General features: G+C 29.2%; 1 protein-coding gene across 3 annotated transcripts in view; it reads right to left on the bottom strand.

Annotated features, from left to right (window-relative positions):
• Positions 1-840: 840 nt before the first annotated feature.
• The window catches only part of LOC111631095 (tetraspanin-5-like), a 41,749-nt gene continuing 14,596 nt past the window's right edge, over positions 841-27,993 (bottom strand). Inside the window, exons 2-9 of one of the 3 annotated variants that reach the window (XM_023375291.1) lie at positions 22,480-22,674; positions 18,674-18,748; positions 18,479-18,577; positions 16,809-16,937; positions 16,432-16,482; positions 6,461-6,577; positions 5,373-5,489; positions 841-1,119 (exon numbers count right to left, since the gene is read on the bottom strand). In XM_023375291.1, coding sequence (XP_023231059.1) covers positions 1,051-1,119; positions 5,373-5,489; positions 6,461-6,577; positions 16,432-16,482; positions 16,809-16,937; positions 18,479-18,577; positions 18,674-18,748; positions 22,480-22,674 — 852 coding nt within the window. In that variant the 3' untranslated portion in view covers positions 841-1,050. The remainder of the gene's footprint in view (positions 1,120-5,372; positions 5,490-6,460; positions 6,578-16,431; positions 16,483-16,808; positions 16,938-18,478; positions 18,578-18,673; positions 18,749-22,479; positions 22,675-27,993) is intronic. The other 2 variants (XM_023375290.1, XM_023375288.1) reach the window with 2 other exon arrangements.

Below are 27,993 nucleotides of genomic sequence, written 5' to 3'. Positions count from 1 at the left end.
ACGATGATGATGAAGATAAAACATAATGAAGATAATATATTTAATGAGCAAGAGATGATATTCCAATCTGTATTTTGTTTGAGTAATAACATAAAATTGGATTAAGTCCGTTGAAAATTGAAATTTCGATTGTTTACAAAAACCAATTTGGAAACCTTAGCCTTTAGCATAAATCTGCATATACTAAAGAAAACCCTATAAATATTTTTATAAACAAACTTCGAAAAATTTTAAGTTAATTACAATTTTAAATAACATTTTTGAGAAAATATAAATTAAGNACTTACATTAAAAATCAGAGGATGATTATGGATTATATCTTAAATCAATAAAAGATAGAATAAAACTTATTTAAATACTTACTCATCATACTAGTTGTTTTTGATACGTGGCACACTTTGGTTTTCTATGCTTTTTTAGAAAAGATCCAAATATAAAAATCTCTCTTCATTTCAACTGTTTGCATTGTCTCGTTTTGGCTTGCAATATCATTTTTAAATTATACAGGTTGCAAACGAGAGCAATTTTATTGCTCGTAGTGGGATATAAAATACGACTTATGCTCGGCATAGTCTAGAGATTGCGACCGCAAACGCCTCTTGAACTTAGACGTCTTAAAAAATGTTTGCAACGCATTACGAAATATGTATTTTTCTTCCTTCGTACAAAATCTACTTATAAAAATACAATTCCATCTTTGATTTTTAATGTTTGAATTATATAAAATTTCTATATAAACATTTGATCACTTTGCAGGATAATTTTTAATCATCATTATCACAATCTATATAGAATTTTTTTAACAACAACAACATCAATAATAATAATAATAATAATAATAAAGCTTATATTGCCAAATTAATTTTTGATGTTTTTATAATAATTTAATAATAATAATAATAAAATAAAAAATATTTTGACTGGCAATGCACGCCGAGAAAAATTTTATGTTATTATACCGAAGTAATGGATCTTCCGAGAATGAGTTCTTGTAGTTACGGTCCATTACGTTTTTGTTAAAACACGTTAAATATAAGCCGGACGTCGTCGTCAATGCCACTTAGATTTTTGAGCGAAGATGTCCGCTCGTAGATTCTGTGCAAAGCATATTCCGAGGATCTGAAATTGTAAATTCACACAAATTATTTTCTGATATTTGATAAAATAAAATAAAATGATTTGATTTATGTAAATATTGCATTTCTATTTTAAATGATTTTGAAGAATTTAATAAATTCTTAAATAGTTCTTGGATATATTTATTTCATCAAAATACAAAAAAGAAAATATAACTAATGCCTTTTTGACAGTGTAAAATTGACCGATAATACTAGACAATTTTAATTAAACTGTTCGAGTTATAACATTTGATTTAGTAACAATCATAATTAGTTGTTTGAACTTTAAAATCAATCATCGCTTTTAATTTATATATTACTACTACAAAAGAAAGACCTCTTCTAAACAGTAATAATTCATCAAGTATCTTGATGAATTATTTCTGTTAAATCAAACTGAAGGAATGCTTATTTTTATAATTTTGTTTAATTACGAGGGCTGTTTGGTAACTAATGAAAAATGTTTCTTACTGGGTTCGATGCAGGGCAATAAATTAACCCTCAAAACCTCGGACCTTACGTTCCTTTGTTAGTAGCACGGCTTTGCGACCGGTACAAGCTGCACGATAAATTTTGGAAAATGGTGGCTAATCTAACTGTTTTTAAGTGTGACAAGGAAATGAAACCCATCTGCATTCGTGCAGAAGTGACAAGTTCAAAATTGGTAAGACTAGTCACTTGCATTCCAAATGGAGATTGGGCATCGTAACATCTTTACTGTGAATGAGCAAATTCAAAGCAACTAATTAAAAGACCGTTTGCAGCATAGGCACTGATTTTTATGAGAGAACCCAGACTAGATAGAATAATTGCCGTTATTCTTTTGAAGGAAAAATTTTTTATTAACTTCCTAAATTACAAATTTTCCCCAACGAAAAAAATTTTTTTCTCTCTCTTCCAACATTAAATAAATGTTGGAGAATATGAATACACCTTCCCCCAGATTCGCTTCCTTTCAAAAAAGGTGACACACGTGTGTTTGCCTGCAACCGAATGGCCTCCAAATTTGCTCATTGGACAGACTAATATTATCAAAAAAGGACCCAAGCAGTGAGGAGAAGGACTCCCAAAATAAAAGGGGATCAATGACAACAGAGTTCATTGATCATCTGTCACTTAAGGTTCGCTATTTCGTTATTCACCAGCCTCAACTCTCTTGGACGGTTCGCCTGCCATTCAACTATTTGGGACATCAAACAACTTACTTTTTGATTTACATCCACCTACCCACAAAAGCTATCCTCTGTCCAGGGACATCTTACCAACGTTCTGCACATCAATAAAATCTTCAGAACATCTTCAACGCCATCTGTTAATACCGCTTGAAGTCCCAAAGAAAAAGAATTTCAAAAAAGATGAGCCTAAGATATTTATCAACCTCGCATCCAATTGTAAACTCTCTGTCTCAGTTAAGGATCCAACATGACTTAGTTGAGACTGATATGCTATTTGATTATTATATAGTTAAACTAGTATGTATGTATGTATGTATATATGTGTAAATAAATGGGTATTTGTTTAGAAAATCTGTTGTTGAGTCTCGGACCTTCTCCATCCCAAATCAGATTGCCTACATATGCGATCACATGCGCACAAAACCAATATCTAATGGCCATTGTAATTTCTGTGTCCCCCAAGTGCACAGTGGTGTCGGTCCTGACATGGTGCCGACCCTGCAGTCACACGTATGTACTGTCATCATTGATACAGAATTGCAGTCTGAAATGATCTCGGCAAGAAGAGTTGTCATCCGGGACGCCGAGCGAAGGCCACAAACAGCACTATCATTTTAACACTTGTAGCAGTAACAATATAAATTAAGAAATCATTATATTCCAAGTGATACTGCTGCGGCAGTCAAAGTGCCATCTGCTGCCGTTTGTACTCCTTGCTCGACATCTCAGGAACCTACCTCGGCGAGGTAGGTTCCCAATTGCTCATTTTTTCTTACGCAAAAAATGAACAATCCACAGTTAATAAAAGGTTATAATAGACATGGCTTACAGAACTAAATAATAAAAATGTGTAATGAAATATTCTAATACTAAGCATAATAAGGAAAACGATTTCATTATTTTCTAGACAAAACTGCAGAAAATGCTAAAAACCACAAACTGGAACAATATGATAGTAGCTAAAAGCTGCTATAGTGGCTCACTGTACTCAATAATATATTTGCTCAGACCATTCAGATAGGTTGCTTTCTTCGCACGTTGTACAAAGAAAGCAACCTATCTGAAAAGGATCCAAAATTAACAAGAAGACTATCGAAAGTGTTCAAGGAACGAAAGTTTTCTTTAGTTGAGGATTTAATTACAACTTTTAATTAACAGAAAACAGTGGAAAGACTAACTCTTTCATTTTGTACTTGTCTTTAGAAAACTCCGATAAATATGAAAATTATTCTATTTTAAATAAAATAAAAAAAAGTTTTTTTTTCTAGCAGTCTGATTATTCTGAAATTGAAATAATTCCAAAATATTTAAGAATTTATTAAAAATACAATTCCTTTAATATAACACTTAAGAAAATTTTAATGTGCAAATACTCAAAATCAGGAAATAGGTACCATCTCTGTTCATTAGTTTATTTTAAAAGATTTAGTACATTTCTAATTTTTCATTAGAAGTAGGAATTGCAACTTCAAAGTATCTAATTTTAATCTGGGATTCTCCCAAAAGGCAATAGAGTAGATTCCATTTAATTCCGTGAGGAAACAAAGCTCGTCAAACCTAAGTTTAAAAATAGCTGATAAATAATATTTATAGATTTTTTGTTTAAAACTCGTCCTTCAATAAAATGCTGACAAATGAAGGCAAGTTCTCACAGGATAAACATTGCTTCTAGCTGTCTTGATTTGGTCTATGTATTTTATGCTTTATATATTCGTACACCATATTAGTGATAAAATCTATCATATTTGTCAATAAAGGCATACCTCGACTTACGTCGGTTTCGAGTTACGTCGTTCCCGATTATACGTCGCTTGTTAAAAAAGTATATGGAAAAATAAAAATCAAGTTTAAGTCATTTTATTCGACTTTACGTCTGTCCGCCACAAATATTGAAGTCGTAATATCACTAGATAAACGTTTAAAGCACATAAAATCATATTAAAATATATACAAGTATGTACTGTATTTACAGTACACGCATTCGTAAATTTAGATTACTTTTTTTGTACTATATTAAAAACTAAAATTTATTTGTTTGTAAGCTTAAAATAGATTTTTATTAACCATATATTATTTAAAATGCTTTCCTAGTGATAAGTAGATTCGGAGACAGGTAAATTCGACTTACGTCGTTTTCCTGGAACCAATTACCGACGTAAGGCGAGGTATACCTGTATAGGTATTTACATTATATTTATTGTGTGAAAGAAAGATTAAACTTAAAAATTGATATAAAACTCAATAATTCATAAAGCAAAAATAAATACTTTTTCAATGTTTTAAAAGATAAGACATTATTTTAAATATATGATAAAATTGTTGCTGCTTTTCTTTTTAAATATACAGGGTTTTCCAAAAAGATTGCTACCATTTTAAATTATTGTCTGAGAATGTTGTAAGGTACATTCAAAAGATTGGTAAACTGTCAAAGTTTTCAATTGTCCAGTAAAATTTCTTAACGCATACACCTTGTGTCGCGCAGCACAGATCTAACCGATACTCAAATTCTTCCTATACTTGCTACAGTGTATCTGCTGTTGCTCCTCCCACACAGCACAGAGGTTACAGTTCTACAGTTCCTGCAGATTACTCACTCACATTGCACAACGATAAGCGATTCCAATTTTGTGAACTGCAAAACTCAAAATGCCTTCTCTGTTACAGAGTTGCCATTTTCATTTATCTACTACCTCTAGGAAGTGCCATAACAAGACATTTGAATGCAGATGGGAGTAGTTTGGACGGTTTGTCTATCAACTGGTGTACGTTTCAAACAATACTTGATATAATTACAGTAATTTAAATTGGTAGCATTAATTTCAGACTCTGTATATAGATAAAGTAAAAAAATCATCCCTTTTCAATAAAATAATCTATAACTTCTATTTCTAATCAATATGTACTGGTTTAAAATTCCATGTAGCCAGAATATACATAAATAATAGTTCTGACAGTCTATTGAATACATTGAAAAATCAAGATTAAACATTCATTTGGAGGAATCTGTAGATGCCGAATTACAAATTGGAATTTTGTCTGTTCATATTATGTACTTTAAAGCAATACATTACTTACTTACCTGAGAAAAAGCAATTGCTAGAACTACACCCGCTAAAGGAAGAAGGTTTCTTTCAACCCATTCCTCCCCCGACTGTACACAACCTTTTTCAAAGATGACTCTAGATCTGTCGCGTTCCTGAGAATTATGAAGTTATACAATCATTTTAAAATCAATACTTGATTTTTTCGTACAATGAATGGGTTAGAATGTTATTAAAAAAAACAGATGTGGACAAACCAATTCACCATAGATTTTAGTTATTTTGTTAGTATACGACAGGAATAAAATTATATTATTACAATATTTAGTTGCTAATTTCATTGACTTTTGCAGTTCTCTTAATACAATTTCTTTTTCTAAATTATGGAAAGTAATGTATATAAATTTATCATGAAAATTGTTAAAATTAATTAAATGCTGTTATGATGGATAAAAATAGCTTTCAATTGAATGTTTATTTTTAAATATCTTTGAAGTTTGATATTGAATATTATTTCTTAAAATTCTCTTCTAAATTAAGACAATATTTATTCCTCTTTTTATATAATATCATTAAGATATGATTTTAGTGTCTTAAAAATGTTTTATTTAATGTGTTGTTCATTTTAATGCTTGTCTTTATAAATTTATTTACATATTATTAACATCACATTATGTAGTTTTTAAACGATGTTCTAAAATTTACAAAATTTGGCATGGTACAACTGTTTTTGATTCAAATACAGTCGACCCCCTATAACACTGTTGATAATTCCGTTTTATATGAATTCCATGTTGTACGAGTCACTTAGATTTTACAAATACGTGAGCCATTCACAGCCCGGCACACAAATTTGTAAAATCTAAGTGACTCGTACAACATGGAATTCGTATAAAACGGAATTATCAACAGTGTTATGGGGAGGGGTCGACTGTATATTAAGAGTGAAAAGTAAAAATATATATTCAAAATTAAATTTTATATATACAAGTATTTAAAACAATTCGTAAACCTTTCGTACTAAACGGCATAACTTTCCAAAAATACAAATGAATGTGATTATCCTAATTTCCTTAATTTAATGTAATCGCTATCACAAGGTGAATTAAGTAAAGGAAGATTATACCTGAAAGATAGCCATGCCAACTGCTATCCCCGTAAGAGGCATCAAGTTAGCTTCTATCCATTCTTCCCCAGCCCGAAGGCAACCTTTCTCATAAATGAAGACAGATTTATCTCTCGTCTATTAAAGATTTTGTTAGTAGAACGTGTTAGTTTTAAGTTAATATCAAATTGCATTAATTTAATTAGTAAAAGAACGGTGTTAACATCAGCAAAATTGCTTTCAAGTTACACTTGTTAATTTTTTTGAAGTAGACACAAAAGAATGTAAATCTCACAAATTTCAATCTTTTTCAAAACAATTCTCTTTGATATCAAATTGTTTTGAATAACATTATAATACATATAATTTAAAATCTATTTCTGATATAATAGAAATCATGTTACTTTGTATCAAAAAACTGTGAATAATTTAGCACTGCTAAAAAACATTTTGTACAAGAACGTTATAAACTCTAATCCAAAGTTCCCCTTTAAGAAAAAAAAAGCACAATATGCACATTTGTAATATATGGGTAAAGTAATCTGCATATTTATTCTGAAACAAATGAGCACATTTTATATAGAAATCATCTTCCGGAAAAAAATTTTTGAATTGACATAATGTGATTTCTGGTTTGTATTAGAAGTTCCGATATAGTTAATTGAGGCTTCCTGCCCCAATCTTTCCGTATCTGGTCTCGTCTTTCATCTATCTAATGCTATTGTCAAGATTAAGGAAAGACGAATGATAGTGGGAATTTACAGGTCTACAATTTTTTCAAATTGCAGCCCAATAAGATTCATGGTAATTACAATAAAAATATTGGGTTTTTCGGAAAGTAATTTCGTTTTTTTTTACCACTAGACGGATTAGTCGTATTTTTCCTGTCATTTTCATTCTAAACCGTATTATCATTATACATTTTGACAACTAGCATTTTAAGGCTTATTTGTAAAAAATTTTGTTTGATTTTGTGCAATTGTTTATTTTTTGTGTCACATCAAATATGGAAGATCGAAAGCAGCATTTTCGGCATATTTTGCTCTTTTATTACCGAAAAGGTAAGAATGCTGTTCAAGCGAGAAAAAAATTGTGTGACGTGTATGAAGAAGATGTGTTGACAGAACGACAGTGCCAAAACTGGTTTACAAAATGTCGTTCTGGCAATTTCAATATTGAAGATGCACCACGTTCTGGATNTTCTTGATAAAGGTCATTAAAGATGACCGAAAATGTTTGAATTTGTTAATAAATATGGCTGCAGTTTATAAGGTTTTTGAGTAGTAGAATTTGTTTTGTTATGCATAAGCTCTGTAGTCCAAACTGCAAGATTTACTACTAGTTCAGTTATATTCTAGCAAATCAAAGTATCATAATGTATGTCTAATTTACTTGTAATGCAAATCCGATGGTATTAAACTGGCTATTTATTTACATAATGTAAATAATATTACTGTAGAAGAGAAAGTATTACTGAATAGAGAAAATTCAGAATAAAGTAGAACCAAAAATTTTTCTCTTAATGTCAAATCTGTATTTTATCAAGTACCTATTCATGAACAGAGTTGCATTAACTACATTTATTACATATTGAGGCTTGTTCTGAATTAATTGAGTTTGTTCTGGCTCACCTCTAAAATCAGCCAAAGCTGTTTTCCAGCTTATGATGCAACTATTATTGAAACATTTCAGAGAGAGTGATTTGTTTCATTGATGGCATCATTATTTATCAATGTACAGAAGTTCAACATTATATTATTTGGATGATGGCAAGATGTTACTCATTTAAATCTATATTTCTTATCTGAGATGGCAGACAAGTATGTATTTATTTGCATATAAGACGAGATTTTTATTCATTTTTCACTGCTTAACAACCCAATAAAATTTAAGATACTGCATTTATTATTTGGTATTACATAATTTTGTTCAATAAAACTATCAGCATCATAACTATAACCCAGAAATTGTATGGTATAAAAATATATTAACTTAGTTTATTTTTCAAACACAATGTAATGTTTATTCATCGTCATTACTGTAATGAAAATACCATATTTACTCGCATATAAGACGAGATTTTTATTCATTTTTCACTGCTTCAAAAACCTATATCGTCCCAGACATGTGAGCAAAGAATTCTTTGTGTTTTTGCAATAATTTTTGTGAACTGCGTATTTGAATTTTTTAGTGGATGCTAACCCCTGGTGTTTAAAAACAAAAATGTTTTATCTGGGTCGTTTGAATCGTTCTTGTGTATTGTCAGGAGTAAAGATGAATATCAATAGGAAAAGCAGAGCTTTTGAATTGAATTCCAAATTGAAATTTCAAAATCACACAAGAGCCCAATATAAGTTTTAATCCATTCCCACGTGAGAACAGACAATTATTCGAAAATCAGAATTCGGAGAAACTCACAAGCGTAATCAACAGAGAGTGGATTCGACTGTTACAAATTGGCAAAAAAAGGTCTTGAATGTCCAGCTTTACACGAACAAATTATGTTGTCAATTTTAAAGATTTTTCCTTAAAGTTTAAAATGCCAGTAATTTTTGTGGGACAATGTGTGCATTTACATGCATTTGATATTTTATGTGTGATTAAATGAAATAAAATTAGAATTTTATAATATAATCGAGATGGGTTGATAATAATAATAATAAAAGTTTTTTACTCAGGGCATCACCTACATGAAACCTAAAAACAACAAAACCACAGACCCCACACAATACAGACCAATTACATGTCTTCCAACACACTACAAGTTATTGACAGCCTGTATCTCAAACAAAATATACAAACATGTTGAAGAACACAAAATTCTTATGAAACAACAAAACGGTTACCATAGAAATCAAAGGGGATGCAAAGAACAGTTACTCATAGATTCAGTCATTCTACAGCAAGCACACAAACAACACAGAAACATACACGGCATATATAGACTACAGAAAAGCATATGACAGTGTTCCACACAGTTGGCTGCTACATATTCTATACATGTATGAAATACATCCATTACTTATTGCATTCTTCTAAAACATTATGCAGCACTGGAGAACAACACTACATCTCAGGACTCATAACACTTCCATAAAAACAAACCAAATATTCATTAGGTGAGGAATTTTTCAAGGAGATTCCTTAAGTCCTCTCTGGTTCTGCTTAGCTCTGACCCGTTATCTAACATGTTAAACAACACACAATATTGCTACAATATCAGACATGAAACAACAACAGAGTTTACACTGTCACATCTCATGTACATGGACGACATAAAACTTTATGCATCCACACAAAAGCAACTTCATCAACTCCTACAAATCACATATTCATATACCAAGGCCATACAAATGGAGTTTGGCCTAGACAAATGGAAAACACTTTACATAGAAAAAGGAGTCCTGAAAAAAGGAGATTTTACACTTGGAAATGGAGACATTATTGAATCCATGGAAGAGGGTGAGTTCTACAAGTATTTAGAATTACAACAGGCCAAAGTAACAGAATATACACGAATAAAGCAAAGATTAATTAAAGAATACCAAAGTAGGTTAAACGCTATACTTAGAACACAGTTAAATGCAAAACACACAGTTAAAGCAATAAACACATATGTCATCCCAGTACTCACATACTCTTTTGGAGTTATACATTGGACTCACACAGATCTCGAGCAACTCCAAAGGAAAACAAGAACAACACTTACTAAGCATAAACAACATCATCCTAAATCTGCCACAGAAAGATTAACCCTTCCACGTAAAGATGGAAGACATAGCCTGATTGACATAGTAAACCTTCACTGCGAGACTTTTTGTACAAAAAACAAGAAGCATCACAGTTACATAAAGCAGTAACTCTAGAAGATTCAAATAACACACCATTAAACTTACACTCACATCATATGGACACAACACAACATATAAAAAGCATAGACACCATTAAGCAATCATGGATTCAAAAGGCACTCCATGGTAGGCATCCATACAACCTGACCCAGGATTTTCTGGACAAAAATGCGTCAAACAGCTGGTTAACTCAGGGATGCCTCTTTGGGGAGACAAAAGGATTCATGATTGCCATACAGGACCAGGATCATAAATACTAAAAACTGCAGAAAATACATAATCTAAAATACAACACTCACAAATGACACATGCAGAATATGTTACATCATGCCAGAAACTATTCAACACATTACTTCTGGTTGCAAACTCTTGGCATGGACAAATTATTTACATAGATATAATCAAGTAGCAAATATAATATACCAAGAGCTTGCAAACAAACACAAATTATTAGACAGCCACCAACCATACTACAAATACAGTAGAACCTCGATTATCCGGATTTTCGATTATACGGATTATTCAAAATAAACAAAAATTTTACGAATTTGCTGATTTGCACTTGGCGAATTATGACACTGTTTATGTATGTGATGGAATGCATAACTTTTTTTGTTTCAACAACATCCCACCTAGCACAGTGGTCGTAAACTCTTAAATATATTTTGCGTCGTAATAAAAATATAACTTGACATACGTATTTATAAAAATTTTATTTTCAAATTACATCATTTCTATGACCAAGGGCGGTGTAAGGCATGGGCAACGTGGGCAACCGCCTACGCCTCACGGTCCGAAGGGCCTCGCGTTTCGAAGGTTTATGCATTACTTAAAACCGCGAACGCCCCCGAAAAAATTTTACTCGTCATAAAACGATAAATAGTTTGTCAAATTTTTATTCATAAAAATGCAGTTTCAACTGCTTTTTATTTTATAAAATCCGTCTTCTTGCGCCACCGGATGATCTTTTAAACAATAGGTAGTCTGTTAGCGTTGGTCAGTAGTAGTCAAAATTAAATACGAACGTTTGTTTCTTGAAAATTTGATCACGATTTAAATACAGTATTTACTTTTAATATTGCCGATATGTCATTGAAAAGAAAATGTGTTGTATTGTCATTAAAAGACAAATTAAAGTATTTGTTTCGATTATCCGGATTTTTCCTTATCCGGACTACCTTCATCCCCAATTAGTCAGAATAATCGAGATTCTACTGTACATTCCAGACAGTATTGGAATATAACACGCACAAACTGTACTAATACAGAGCCATAATTACAGATAAAACAATTTACCACAACAGATCAGACATCACACTCATTGACAAACACAATGAAATCACATACATTACAGACATATACATACCAAACACTCACAATATACAAAACACATGCACTGAAAAAAATCAGCATGTACACAGAACACATCCAGGAAATAAGGCATCTGTGGAGGATGGATAAGGTGCTTATTGTACTTGTCGTTCTCTCCTCTACAAGTGTCATACCACACACACTATGCAAAAGCCTGGGTACATTACAACTGAAAAGAAACACATACAGAAGGCCACTATATTGAATACATTCATATTGTTAGGAAATTCCTGAATACAGACAGACATTGACACACTTATTTAATTTTTTTGTTTTCTTTTGGTTACTATGCCTTGACTCTGGTCCAGCATAGTACACAGCCATCAGTGCCAACCGAGTATAACTCACTGAACTCAACATAATAATAATCAGCACAGAGCCCAAAGAGTTAGAAGTTGAAAGTTGAGATTTGGTACACAGTTAGGGTACGCCATGAGAATGTACATACACTAAGAAGGGATTTTTCAAAATCCCCTGCAGGAGGAGGGAGAGATTAAGGATTACCCTGAAGTTCTCTGCTTCTACTGTACTATTTTAGATGCAGATTTTTGCATTTTTTGCAGGAAATTGAACATATTTTTAGACTCATCTAAACATTCTCTAATTAGCCTCAGAAGAGGGGGACCTAATTCTTGCACCAGGTCAAAACGTGTAAGATCGGCTATAATCCAATAATCTTAACCTTTGCTATCATTACTTTTCGCCTGAGCAATGCCGAGCACATCTGCTAGTTATATTAATAAATCTAAATTTCTGTATTTTGATCTTTAAAGTCAACCTCATCCTATATTCGAGTAAATACCGTAATCATCAATAGTGTATCGTCTCTCATAAATATCAAAAAAAATGATGTATAACAGATGTAATTTATTTAAAATTTTTAATATTTAACTCATTAAAAATTCTTCAGATAAGAATGATCAGTTTTTCTAGATTTATTATTGTGTGTTGCATTTCACAAAACAATATGAATGTAAATGCTGAAATGAAATAACATACAATGATATAGACTTGTAAATTTATCAATTCATAAATGGTTAGTTTTATTTTAATAAAATTAAAACATTTAATTGCCTCTTTGGATAACATTGTAGTATGATGGTATGAACATTCCAAGATATTGTTAAAATCCAGTTAATATTCCATTGTTAACCTTTAATTAAAGAACATATAGAAAAAATATGAAAATCTATCTCAATCCATCAGGGAATTTTATGGCACTTTTGTAAACTTCATATCATCAAAAACTTTACTAAGAATAATATTTATTACAAACTTCCAATGTTTAATAGATTATTGCTTACCGATCTGGGCAATGGCATCTCCTCCTTTATTAAATGTTATTAAAAAAATACATAAAGTTTACTTCCTTTTAAACAAATTTTGTCATTTCCCTTACACTAATAATGCCAGTGTCGCAAGAGTCAGACTGGGACTACCCAATTTTAAAGAAAGACTCAAGTATTTCGACTGAATTTTAACCTATAAATATTTTAATGGCATCGTAAACAATTACTGGCTCATGTTGAAAGTTCCTTCTAGAATAACCAGATCTCAATCTTGTTTACATACCCCTTTTTATAGTTTATCATTAAGTTTCAGATCCTTTTTTTTTTTTTTTTATCAATCATATGTCACCAAAGATTTTATAAAATACAGTGGTACCTTGGTATTCCTTTTTTTTTTTTTTTTATCAATCATATGTCACCAAAGATTTTATAAAATACAGTGGTACCTTGGTATACGTCTGCTTTAGAATATGTCCAATTCAGAATACGTCCTGTTTGGACAAAATAAATTTTGCTCGGTATACGACTTAATTCAATTATATGCGTCATCTACGAACAAGTAGCATTATCAGTGTATTAGACCAGGCTAGATGTTCGCAGTGCCACAGTTTATAACTTTGTCAAATTTCTTTTTATTTTAATTTGTAAGTAAAATGTTATTATTTTTATTAATCATGAATTGCAAAAAGGCAACAGAAAAATAAAAAAAAAAAGACTAAAATCACAATGGAACTGAAAAAAGACATTGTTGAGAAATATGAAGGTGGTATGTTCGAGATTTAACTGTTGCCTACCGTATTCTGAGAACGACGATATCAACAATCGTGAAAAATAAAGACATTATTAAATTTGCTAATGTTGCGAAAGGGGTTAAATCAATTTCTAAACATAGATCGAAGACATCAGATCATGTTGAGAAATTGCTTTTGCTTTGGATAACTGAAAAACAGTGTGCTGGCAACAGCGTATCAAAAGCAATTATTTGAGAGAAATCTAAAAAGATACATGCTGATCTCATGAAAAATCAAGCAGGAACTAGCCAGGAAAGCAAGGTGTTTAAAGCCAGCCATTTTTTTTTTACATGAGAACGGATTAATCATTTTTACATTACTTCTTATGGGAAAGATTGGTTTGGTATATGTCCTTATTCAGTATAAGTCCAAACACCAGGAACGGATTAAGGTCGTATACCGAGGTTCCACTGTATAAACATTGTCAATGCTTTCTTCACGATGAAAAGGTGATCAAGGTCATCATAGATCTTGATCACCTTTTATCATAGTTTTTTTCTTTAAAAATTTTTTAAATTTGGTTTTTTATTGTTATTTATGACTTATTTTTTTTAATTGTATTTTGGGGTAAATTCTGTTATTCAGGGGGTGGAAATCTCTTGTCAACTGACAGTTCCAATAATATGTAAAATAAATAAATAAATAAATAATTGCAAATATCATATTTTAAAATCAAGAAAATTATTTTAAAAAAAAATCAGTATCTAAAAAAATGCTGATTGCTGAAAAAAAAAAAAAAATATTAATTTGGTATTATAATTCTCAAAATACTTGCTTGTAATTTTCTGAGAGAAACAGTAAATCTAATAAAAGAAACTATTTGGATTCATCCTAAAACAATTCAAACTTTAAAATCAACTTAATTTCTTTCATAATCAGAAATAGATTGTGTGTGTGTAATTTCTAGAATTCCATTAAAATAAATATAATGCTAAATATATCAAGAATTTTATTTATATACACTAAATCCTTATTTTATTAATAAATTTCTAATTTTTAAAATTAGAATAAATGAAAAACTACCACCTGGTCGCCCCATTGTGGGTCTGGCTGAACCCATAATGGACTTGCTAAAAGAAGCCCTCATAGAGCCCACAGAGCAGAAAGAGTAAAAAAAAATTGAATATGAAAATTATTTTTTTTTAATGCAAATGAAATAATTCAGCTACAATGACAACCACAAATAGTGCAGTTATTGATTTAGCAAAATAATTTTTTAATAAATCAATACCTACACTATTATAAAAAAAAATGATAGCAAAGTCTGGAGCCATCATTTTTTTATAATATGATGTTATATCTCAAACAAAGCTGCTTGTAGTTTCCTAAATTTTTAAAAATTAACACAAATATTTATTTTTTAAATACAAAACAGAATTTTTTCAAAGTTAAATTTTAATTAAAGAATTATTTTTTTTTTATGAACTACATCCCCAAGCTTCTACCATGCTTGCCATCAAGCTCTAGATCAGTGTTTCTCAACCTCTAACAAATCGTTGCCCCCTTCAATAAAACCGTTACAAAGTATCGCCCCCTTCACTTCAAAATTCCGATGCCGAGGGCCAAGGCTAACGCCAAATTCGTACTGCATCGAATAGACTAGTGACTAGTATAATGTTATTTGTTTAATTATTGTACGATATAATGAATAAAATATCTAATTATTCTTAATATAATGTTTTACTCTATCGCCCAAAAAATTGTTTTTTGCCCCCCAAAATATAAATTGTTATTAATTGCCCCCTCAGCATGGAAAAATGCCCACATGGGGGTAATATCGCTCCCATTGAGAAACTGCTCTAGATGCTTGCCTTGTTATACATACAGCCAGCCTAGACAGAAGAAATTAAGAAAGAATTAAGAAGAAATTAACCTTTCAATACAAGTTATTCATATTATTGATGTAATTTTTTTTCCTGAATGTAAGTGAACTGAAACTGAAAAATTCTAAATTTAATACTCACTCACCAAACCATTAAATTGTAAAAGGTTATTCTAAAAAAAATTGTTATTTCAAAACATTGTTGTAGAAACTTAATCTACCAATAAAAAATGTAGTTTACATAATGCTAGAAATGTGCAGATAAACATAAGATATTAGATTTTGAGCAAAAAGTAAAAATAATCCAATCCATTATCATGGTACTAAACCAAAACAATTGCCATAATTAGTTAATAGTATCCACAATAATGTATATTTGTAACTATTAGTACTATTAGAATCATGCTTGATCAATTCCAGAATTTTAAGAGGTATACTACAAATTTTCAAAATACAGGCATACTTTGCTTTAAGATGTTTCACTTTAGAGTGCCTTGCTAATACATCACTTTTCAATTATGTTCATTGTTATTATTTTTTGTGTTTACCTTTCTCTTAAGGATGTGTCAGTATTTTTTACTTTTGCATCATGTTTTAGGCCAAGTACTATTGTATACTTAATAAATTGTAGTGTAAATATATGTTTTTAGGCATTTATATGCACTGAAAATTAAAAAAACTTTATTCTCATTAAGGCAATGTTTTAGTGATAGTCTAGAACTAAATCTGCTGTATTAGCAAGGTACACCTATAATAATTTTTTAGTAAATATTAAGAAGTACATTTCTTCCATAAAATAAGGATTTCGTGTTTGTTATTGCCCATATATAATTGAAATTAAATAAATTTTATTTTAACAAATACTCACATAATCACTTTTTCTCACATCATATCCACATTGTTTATTCTTAATTAGTTCCTATTCAATTAAAGAATAAAAATTTGTAGAATAATTTATTGGCAGTTCTACAGTTTATCAAAATTAGTTTATTACATACATATGTATTTACTTAATTATATATTTCATTGTNGTAAACTTGACACGTGTCGGGCTGTGATTGGAACGACTTGTAAGAAATCGGATTCCTAATAAATTGGAACGTATCTATATCTTATAGGGGGGTCGACTGTATTAAATAGTTACATTAGTGATTTGATAACCTGTTAAGTAAATCATCATGAATTGAGATTAGTATTTTAAAATAAAATTTTACTTTATAATCTTAATATAAATTAGTGACTCACATTTGGTTGAGGTTTACAACAAGAAAAGGGTACACCACATGCTTCTCTACTTCCTCTTTCTTCACTAGAACAATTAAAATATACATTCATATCCCAATCTTTTGGACCATCAATCCCACAGCATTCAAGCTAAAATGTAAATTGTGTCATTGATTTTCTTAAAACTTTTTAAAATTGAAAGAATAACACTCAAAAAGCAAATTAAATTAAACAAAAAGATAATACCTAAAGTGTAATCTTAAATATAAAATTGTATATCCTATGCTATATAAACTGTGTTTATAAAGAAAAAATAAAAATGTAATATAAATCAAATATTTTAATAATTTGTTATCACTACTAGGTGCTTATACAGACACTTGGCAATTTTGTCATCAACTTTTATTCGGGAACATCATTGCCAAGTGTCTGTATAAGAACCTAGCAGTGATAACAAATTATTCAAATAAAAGAAGACATGGTTTCAGAATATATTAGAACAATTAAATATTTTAATCATGTAATTGTAAGAAAATTATGTAATGTTAATTATAATAAGCAATAATAATGATCTTATATGTAATACTGATATGCATTATTTCAATTTTCAAAGTTACATAAAATGTAAATTGAATTAAAAAATATCTGGTACTAGATAAAAATAAGGTTCACATTAAAAATAATTTTAAACATATTAAGAAAACTGTATAATGAGAAATTTGTAGTAAACAGTGATTTCTTAATTTACGCACGTTTAAATTGTGTAAATTTAAAGTAATAAACAATCATTAACAAAGTTCCACAAGAAGTCAATGCAAATAGCTGATTCTTCATTTTTCTTTTATTGAAGATTATCAATTAGTTATGTATTGAAGATGCACAACTTTTTAATCTTTGCATTTACTTCCTAATGGTTTGTTCCATCATGGATAGTTTAGTTAAGAGTATACAAGAGTTACTTGTATTAATATAGCAATGCACGTTTTGTAGCAATTTACATTGTGCGAATTTAAATTGTACAAGATGTTCTACAACATAATGTTTGCCTAAATTAAGAAACCATTGTAAATTGAATAAACAATTTTTATACAGAAATCAAATATTAATTACACTTGCTTTTTAATATTTTAAAGCATATAAAAGAATAGCTATGCATTTAAAATGGGAAAAAAACAACTCTAGTTAATGCAAATACATTCATTTATTTTAGTTAAAACTAAATTATTATTTAATGCATGATTAATTTTCAAATATTTTATATGGATAAAATATACTTATTTTAAACTTTAATATTTCAGAAGGTTTATACAATATAACTTATAATTACTGTACCATTATTATTATATATTAAAAACAAAATTATTTATAGTAATGAAATTCGAGTATTATAAATGTCACATTTAGTTTATATATGCTGAAAATTTCAAAATCAATCATATTGTCTGTTTTTTTTTTTTTTTTTTTTTTATTAGTTATTGAATTATTGTTATTTCTATATAAATATTTTTGCCTAACTTTTGGGCTATTAAACTTTTAATAAATCTGAAAATGTGAATGATTGTTAAAAAGATAGAGAGCAATTTCAATAGAAATTAGCTGAGAACTAAATGTAAGATTAAAACCTTTTTTTACATACAAAATTATAAATTAACAATCATTTATACAATCATTGATGGTGTTAAAAATTTTACCCATTGTTCTTGTATCCAATCTACTAAATTTTGCCTATCAGGATCTTCTCTGTAATAGACAATAAATGCTCTAAATCCATTTGTAGTTTGAGCTTTAATCTATAATAAAAAGAAATCCAGATATTAATATGAATAGCGTACAATAAAAAGCATATTTTTTAGTTTAAAAATACTTAGTTAATAATGATAATTTACCCAGTCTTTAAAGATGAAACCAAGAATACCAGCTGTCATTTCCAATAATAATAATATGGCTAAAAATATGGCATACTGAAATAAAAATTGTATTCGTATCAGAAGACAACAGCTTTATTATAATTTATATTTGACAACTAAAGTTAATAAAATAAAAATGGAAGTAAGTTAACTTTCGTATAACACATTAATTTTCTATAAAATCTTGTGTAGTGCAGAATCATGATAGACAGGACTAAAAAAACCAGGTAAAAAAGGAAGGTTACATTTCAGAAGCTAACAAAAATATACACCATTTTATTTTTGCAACTATAATTCAGTATAAGTTTTTTTAATTAAAAATAGCAACATGAATGTTTTAAAAACCAAGAAACGTATGCCAATAACGTATGTTTATTTAATTTTCCTCCTCTTTGTCACCATTAGGCATAATCAATAAAAATGGTCTCATTGATCATGCTTAGCATTCACAGACACTGACAAGTTTCCAAGCATTTAGATTTTATATATCTTCTGCTTTCTTAAATTAAAATTTGAGATTTCGGGTTTGTTGCTTTAGCTTGATAGATCTTTGTAAATTTCATGATCTTTGTGCTCCCTTCAATCAAATATCTCCATTCAAAAAATAGGATTTTAAAAATTCTCAGCTAAATGCTTTCTCTCATGCTTTTTAATGTAAAGTTACTAAGAGAAAAAAGATTTCTCTTAGTAACTAAAAATCTTCAACACCTTCCTACAAATTTAGCAGTTTCTACTACTATCACACCAATTCCATTTTCTGTTGAATCAATTCCATATTTTCTGAATGAACTGATCTTGGTTATACATTTTTCAGCCATGCATTTAACTTTGGCATAATGTGATTGATAAAGCTGCGATTCTGCGACTGCAGTCCAATTGAGAATATTAAAGCAACAGAGGCCCAAAACATGTTCAAAATCAGTTTTTTCAAAATCCATTGTAGCGAGTTTTAATGGTACATATAATGACTTAAAAGAATTGGAAAATCAAATCCAAAATCACAGCAGGGAATTATTAGCATAAAAGCTTCAAAATACTTTTAGTTGTGTTGTTTAGCTGTAATTTTAGAGAAACTATTGTAGAATTACTGTGACATAATGGGACTGATCACCCATACTTTCAATATAATTATTATTTTTTAGTTTTAGAATATGAAATTTCTTCTGTAAGTTCAAGTGCAATCTAGTATTCAAATTAACAGTTATTGAAATACATATTTTAATGTTATTATTAACAACTACTTTTTAATTTTTGCTAATTTATTAATTCTAATATTAATATAAACACTCCACTAAGAAATTAAAATAAATGTTAATACATACTAATTATATGTAGAATTTTGTATGTTTAGAAATGCAAATATAAGCATTCGTTATAAATTCAAAACTCTCCGCATCTACTTTTTTAGGTTGCCAAACATTTTATTGCATGTAAACTCTACGTGAACCGTGAATAATCAATAAATTTGATTAAACGTAAGTGCTCATTGTCAATTACTTCATTATTATTTTGACCATTTACATACATGCTTGTTAACAATTGAGGGACTTGGTGGGAAAAATAAGGTGTAGTCCACATTAGGAACTTTTCCTGAAAAAGGAGGATTTGTGTTTCAGTTTGCCAGCATTTTAATATGCAACATTTTATCAATCAGGGTGTACAACCTGCAGAATGTGAAACTGAACCTTGAAAATTTCTAAGACGACAAATCGACGATGCACAAATCCATATCCTGCAGAGCTACAAAAAGGAAGGCATGTCATTTTTCCACTAAGCCCCTCAATTATTGCTTAAAAAGAACATAATCACAAAGTATTTATGGCACTTCAAATCTTCAATGTAAAGCTTTCATTTTAGTTAATTACAAAACAAATTAATCTAAATAATTTAAAATGAATAATGTTTATTTTAATATTTAAATTTAAATTAACTGTTTTGTTCAATTCTATAACATCGAGATTCCATTTCAAGAATGTTCTGTACCAAAGACAGCCATTTTTAGGCTCTCTTTGGTACAGAATATTCTTGGTCAAAAAGGTCAGAAATGTTTTTGGCTACCAAAAAAGCGTAGATTCCTATTATACAGTAGTCTTGCTAGTCTGAACACTGCTAATCCAAATATGTTTCAGTCCATTGAGAGGAAATGTTTTAGCTCACAAAATATATGTTTTTTGTATTTTCCAGTTAAATTTAAATAGTATTAATAAACACAAAAAAATTTAGAATTCCATACAAAAAAAAAATTGTATTTTATTTAGTACTGTACTAATACTGTACAAAATTAATAAATCAGTGTTTGACATGGTCTATTAAAACAGCAGATCTATACTGTACTTACGCACAAAAACAGAAACAAAAGTCATTGATGGTATTGGATCTATATCAGGGGTGGCCAACCTTTTGCATACTATGCGCCAATTTTTTGACAGACGAGTTCAAATGCGCCATATAACTCGAACACTTTTTATACAGTCTTACGTTCAATGTTAGAGGTTGATAAATAGAGATAAGAATAAATCTGCTTCGCTTAGGAAACAAAAGGGAATAACTTAATCATGCAGTTGAATTAATTAATTTATGACAGTTTATTGAAGCACCAATTTACAATAGTCAACAATGATCTCCTGTACGAGAGGGTGATTGCTTCATGAAGGTGCTATTGCTGCCAGAGTCTCGTTTGGTGAAGATTACTCTGCCCTATAATTATTGGCACTGAGAACGAGATCAGCTTGGAATAACTTTAATCACAATAAATGTTTTCGGCCATTTACACGCCTGTAAACTGATCGGAAATAAAGATCGCAAGTTTAAAAATACATGCATACATTGTAATTTACTGCGTTGAGAATACTCATTTTATCTGCAAAATAGACCGTAACGAATTGTGCAACAAATGAACTTGCCAAGAAAGACTATAAAAAATTTATTTTTCTATATAATATTTTAATTGCAAAAAAGCCAAATCTGGCAGTTTTGCTCAGAACTAACTGAAGCGCCACTTGTAATCGTCCAATGCGCCAAGTTTGGCGCATTCGCCACGTTTTGGCCACCCCTGATCTATATAAACCAGACCTGTTTTACTGCTTGCTTCTGCATTATTTCAATTATTTGGCTAATCTGAACAGGGCTCCATCCCAATTAGTTTGGACTAGTGGGACTCTACTGTATACTGTAACAATCTTTTTAAAATTTATTTAAGATAAAGAGTAAAACAAATGCAGAACCATTGACATAATTATTAGTAATTGTGTAATTTATAATAAGGAAATATGTAATAAGTTATTTCACAAATAAATAAAAATACATTTATATGGTAAATATTGAAATTTCAATATTCAATATATTTTATTAAGATTAATAATATTGATTTAAGCAAAAACTATGAATTAAATATTATGCAAAAAAATATTTTAAAATGACAATTACTAAAATATTTAATAAGTTAGGCCTACCTCTGATAATTATACATTAAATTAGACTTATATTTTGTTAAAAAAACAATAAGAAGAAGATATTTACAATGAGCTAGATTACTTTTCATAAGAATTAATGATAATCCGTAATAAAAAGGAACAATATCTTAAGTTTTTGATAGTTTTACATTCAAATTCTAAAGAAAGAAATAAAAATAAGTTTACAAATTAACAGTATAATAAATTATTTCATTGTCATTTTTTCATCTCTAATTGTTTAAGAACAGTAAGTTGGACTGCTGCTTAGAAAACATTTATTATATACTAAAATAATTTTAATATGTCTTATATTGAAAAAATACATTTACTTACAGCTGCTAAAAGACATGTATTTTCTCTGAGTGCTCCGACACAACCTGCAAATCCGATGATAAAAGTAATAATGCCAACGATGATGAGTAGGAAGGCTGGATCTAACGTTATATTTGTAAGGCGACTTAAATTATTAAATATATCTTTTTCGGTCCACGCCCATATTCCAACGACAAATATACTTAAACCTAAAAGCTGGAAGGGGAAAAAAAATGTAGTTAATTCCTTTTTTATGTCATTAAAATTTAAATTTTAATAAAGTTTTTGCCTCATTACATTGTTGAAATTGAAGTTTTCTATTACTACTTTCTGATAGCAACCATCTTTTTGTTTTATATTATAAATAATTTCTTTTCTAAAAAGTAACACGAAACAAAAAACCAAATTTTCATATACAGTAATACCCGAACTTATGCGATAGGTGGGACCGAGCAATACCAGCCTAAGTCAGGGTATAATTTCGCAATTTGTGTAAAATCCAAGTCAGATGTAAGCAAGCTAATAAATGTTCTCATTAATCTTATCTCGTCTTTTGATTCGCTCACAGTTACAAGAAATCACCACAGAGTCTTTCAAGTCTGTAAATATAACAAACAGAAATAAATAACACAAAAAAAATTGTAGCTATGTGTCGATTCCGCGCGACACGTCCGAACATGTAAGCTGAACATAGTATGGGGGGAGTGAGTAATCAAGAGTCGCGTGGTGCTCAATAAAAAAGACGAATCAACAAGATTCAAAAATCGCGTAACTCAGGGTAGTGTAAGTCAAGGTATTACTGCATTAATAATTATTTAATAATACAAAAATTACACTTATTTTCATTTCTACTAAACAGTTGAATGAATTTATTTCTAGTATCACTAAAAGTATTTTTAAATAACTCATTCAATATAAGTATAAAACATCTTATTTAATATTAGACAAATAATATTTGATGTATACAGGCAATTTAACACTTAGCTTTTAAGAAGTATAAAAAAAAATAAGCTAGCATGATTTTTATTGTTTAAAAGTGACTCACTAAAACTAGAAAAATCTGATTTGCTTTCACCATAATCTATATTTGGTGTTATAATAGTCTTAAATATAGAATACTATATTGAAATACGTGCCAAAAGTATAATATTTGTAACTGCTTCGGCATGGTGATCTTTCATAAATGCCTATCGTACTTACATCAAGATGAAATTAAATATTTGCTCTATTTTATCTTATTATGTCTATTTTGATAAAATTTGAGACATTTGTACATAGATTAGTTATATAAAAACGGTCTGCTGAAGTTAGGATTTAATGAAAACTAAAAATATCTCATTAATAAACCTGCTATATTAATATTTGACAGATAATTACACAGAATTTTTCAATGGTAGGAATTATAATTTTTCAAAAAGTAAATTACAAAATCAAAAAACCTTTTTTATTAACTCTCATAAAAGCAGCATTTTGTATAAAGTAGTACAGCAAGAAAGAAGGCAAATCTCAACGGCCTTTCACACATTGTTCGAGTGGAATTATTTAAAATCACACTCTGTAAAATTGGTTTTTTTTCTTTAATGATTTATTTATTTGAAATCATTTTCTTTGATTATAAGAATTATAGAAAATGTGATAATCAAAATATAATTACACTTAAATTATCTAATTCTTAACTTGTAAATTAATGCTAAATAAAAATATTCTTGCTATTTTCTTATTAAATCCATTACTTCAAATAAATGAATTTTCAATTAAAAAAAATTATCATTTATTTTTTTCTATGAAGAATTTCTTGATAATAAGAACTGCACAATGCACTATAATTATTTTCTTCTTTAGGAATTAAAAAATTTAAAAAAGAAAGAATAATGAAAAAAATTATATGCTTAGAGAGTAAAATTAATTTTCTTTTAATTTTGTGATTTAAATTTGGGCTCGGATAATCTTTTATCGAATTAAAGAATGCCATTTGTATGCATGTATGTATACATATATAAAACCAAAACTATTGTCAGTCAAACTTAAAATAAAATGGTGTTATATATAGATGTGCTGAAAAAGAATTTTTAGAATTAAAAATGGTTGTATATAGAAGTTAATTTTATCTACAGCTTAAAAACTGACATTCTTAATCCATTGTCACAGCTTTAAACAACAAAACAAGTACTGGTAAATTTTTAGTACAGAAATTTTAAAAAAACAATAATTTATGTATCATTTTAGGTTAAACTGAAATAATAGGATGAAATGAAATAATACAATAACTTAATTTTTTTTTAATTTACATTGATGTTGAATTAGTAAACTTTTCCAAAATTTAAATCTTCAAATAAACATATTTAACAACAGAAGAAAAGACTAAAATATTCCAAGTTATTATTTTATTCAATGTATGAAATTATGGTAGTAGCTCCAATGTAAATAATTATAATTCCTCCTCTGATAGTATGTGTTGTAATAGAATTTTGTAGGCTCCAGACTTTTCATTTAATGTGAGTGTGTCTATATCATTACGAAACACTCTTCGTAGTGTAGGTTGGAGAGTGATAGGCAAATTAAAGCCATGCTTTCTAAAAAAACGTGCTATTCTCAGCGATTTACCGCTTTGGGCGCACACTGAAATACTTAAGCCGTGCAACGAGCAAAAACAGGTACAGTAGATCCCCCTATAAAACCGTTCCCTATAGTTATGATTCCTATAAAAATTGTGGCAGTATCCGTAAACAACGGTAAAAATAACTCCTATAATACGTAAAACGTCATCGGGCAGCCGAACTACTTTCCCGCCGTCCGTAGCGCCACGCTACGGACGTTTAGGCGGATAAATTGAGTTTAGTATCGTCTGTTCATATAATTATATATAAATTAGGTACTGTACATATAATTATATATTAATTATATATAAATTAGGTACTGTACATATAATTATATATTAACTTAATTTATTGTAACTTTATTATAATTATATATATACTTTCCGCCGTCCAGCGCCACGCTACAGAGAGTTTAGGCGAGTAAGTTGAGTTTACTATCGTCTGTACAGTATGTAAATTAGGTACCGTAAGTCTAATACAGTACTGTAATTTTATACATTTCTTGTGAAAGAAACATTTCTTATTTAACGGCCATAAAAATTATTTATATTAAGGATGTCTCCAAAGGTCAACGAAGTTTTCGCAGAAAAATAATATCAGAAATCGCGGCCGCGGTTTGATGCGCTGTTCCGCGACGAAACCAAGCTTTAGCAACGGGCGTAGTCGAACGGTACACACTCGGTAAGCAATCCTACAATTTTTTGTTTATAACGTAGTTTATACGGATTATTTTCAAAAAAATATACGTATTTTGGAAATGTTGAGTCGAATTAGTCTAGAATCGATTAATTTTATGAAAGAAAACCTTTCAAACAGCCGTAGTCCGTAAACTATGATTCCTACAAAATTGATTCATAAAGAACGGAACGTATCTACCGTCTTATAGGGGGATCTACTGTATTTATAAATGCTAAAATCTCCTTCTTAGATCTGGAAATATATACATTACATGAAATTATGATGTTTTAATTATATTTCTAAATGTTTCACATATTTGCAAATAATTAAACATGATGAATATAGATTAAAGCTTAGAACAGGGACATCATATCTATAACACATTTTGCTTAATTAATTAATTAAAGTGGGAAGTAGAAAAATTTGTCTGCTATCCAAAGCATACCAGTATTGTATTTTTTGGCAATTAAAAAAAAGGGAGAGAAAGATGTAAGAGCTAAATGATAGAAAGCAATGACTAATTTGGCTTCAATGGACTTGTTATTTTCAATATTCATCATCCTTATTTTCAAAAAGAAATCATTTCTTTAATTACTGTTTTTAAATGATAAAAACATTGAGTAAACAAAGTCAAACTAAATATTCTTTCTTCATTAAATAATTTAGAATATTCATAAATATTAATTTAATTATAATTATTAAAAGTTTACTGAGAGATGGTGCCTACCTCTAGCACCAAATTACTTAGCATTTAATTACTAATAGTGGTGTAAAGTAGCCCGATTCATTATGGTGATTGTTTGGCTTCAAATTAAATGTAAATATTTTTTCATTAGAAGTATAGAAAAGATGAAGCCAATTAAAATTTGATTAATTAAATTTTGCTTTTGTTCTTTTCTTCTCGAATATCCTTTAAGAAACTTGATCTCTCAAACATGAAAACTCTTTCCACATATGACAAAGTGAAATTAAATATTTATTAAATTAAACAGTATCATCTAATATACGGAATTTTATTTGTTAAAAACATAAGACTAATAAATTTTTAAAACTTTTTTTTTAATGATTATCATCTTTAATGCTTATCAAATAAAATGACTACTATATTAGAATGCAAAACACAGCAATTATTCATTGGCATAGTGCAAATAAATGATTTTCTTAATTTATTATTGATAAAACTATTAGATAATTGAAACCAGAATAAGAGGATTTCTATTAATTTGTTTAAGACGGTTGAATTTTTCCAAGACATTTTGACATGAAACAATAATATTTACCATAAGAAGTAATTAAAAAACTAATGCAGATCTACAGACAATTGACTTCACATTTGTCACAAAACTGGCATTGACACATTACAATACAACTAGAAAACATGTATTAATTAACAGTTTAAACTAATTTTAAAAAAAAATCACTTATTTATAATTGTTAATATGTAACCATCTGAATTTACAAGAGAAAAAATATATATGCTTGATTGATGATAGTCTAATACTTGCATTTAATTAAGAACTATTAAAAAGATTTCTTTTTTTTTTGTTTTGTCTTTCCAATCCAATTTCAAATTTACACAAAATGACTAAAAAAGATCATCAGGACTACATATTTAAAATTATCAGATATCAAACTGTATAATTTATTTTAAATATTATAGACAATAATATTTTCTTTTCCACAAACAATAATTATATTTAGACTAGTTATGATAATTTTAAAAAATTCTAAAATCACAATTTTTAAACATTCAAAAAGGTTTTTTTTTTTAAATATAGGAACTGTTCTACTTTCAGCACCAGGGTGAAATCAACGTTACACTATCCTGAACCTGTGCTCGACACGTATATATTGTATATCGCTTGACAAACAATCTTCAGGTTGACTGCGATCTGTTCGCTCTTCTTCAGGTCAACTGAAAATTCCCCGTCCGGGGAATTTTCAGTCGACCTGAAGAAGAGCGAACAGATCACTCGAAAACGTTTGTCAAGCGATATACAATATATACGCGTAGAGCACTGGTCACAGGTTCCGGATAGTGTAACATTGATTTCAGTCCGGTGCTGAAAGTAGAACAGTTCCTATACTCTATGTGGTGATTTATTGTAACCGTGAACGAATCAAAAGACGAGATAAGATTAACAAGAACGTTTATTAGCTTACATACATCCAACTTGGATTTTACACAAATTGCGAAATTATACCCCAACTTACGCAAATTTGACTTACGCGGTTATAAACGATAACTACTCTTTAGAAG

Source organism: Centruroides sculpturatus, unplaced genomic scaffold (genome assembly GCF_000671375.1).
Source record: "Centruroides sculpturatus isolate CEXI.00-Female unplaced genomic scaffold, Cexi_2.0 scaffold664, whole genome shotgun sequence".
NCBI classification, from domain to species: Eukaryota; Metazoa; Arthropoda; class Arachnida; order Scorpiones; family Buthidae; genus Centruroides; species Centruroides sculpturatus.
Note: the sequence above shows the minus strand (reverse complement) of the source record. Positions and strands in the feature narration are given on the sequence as shown.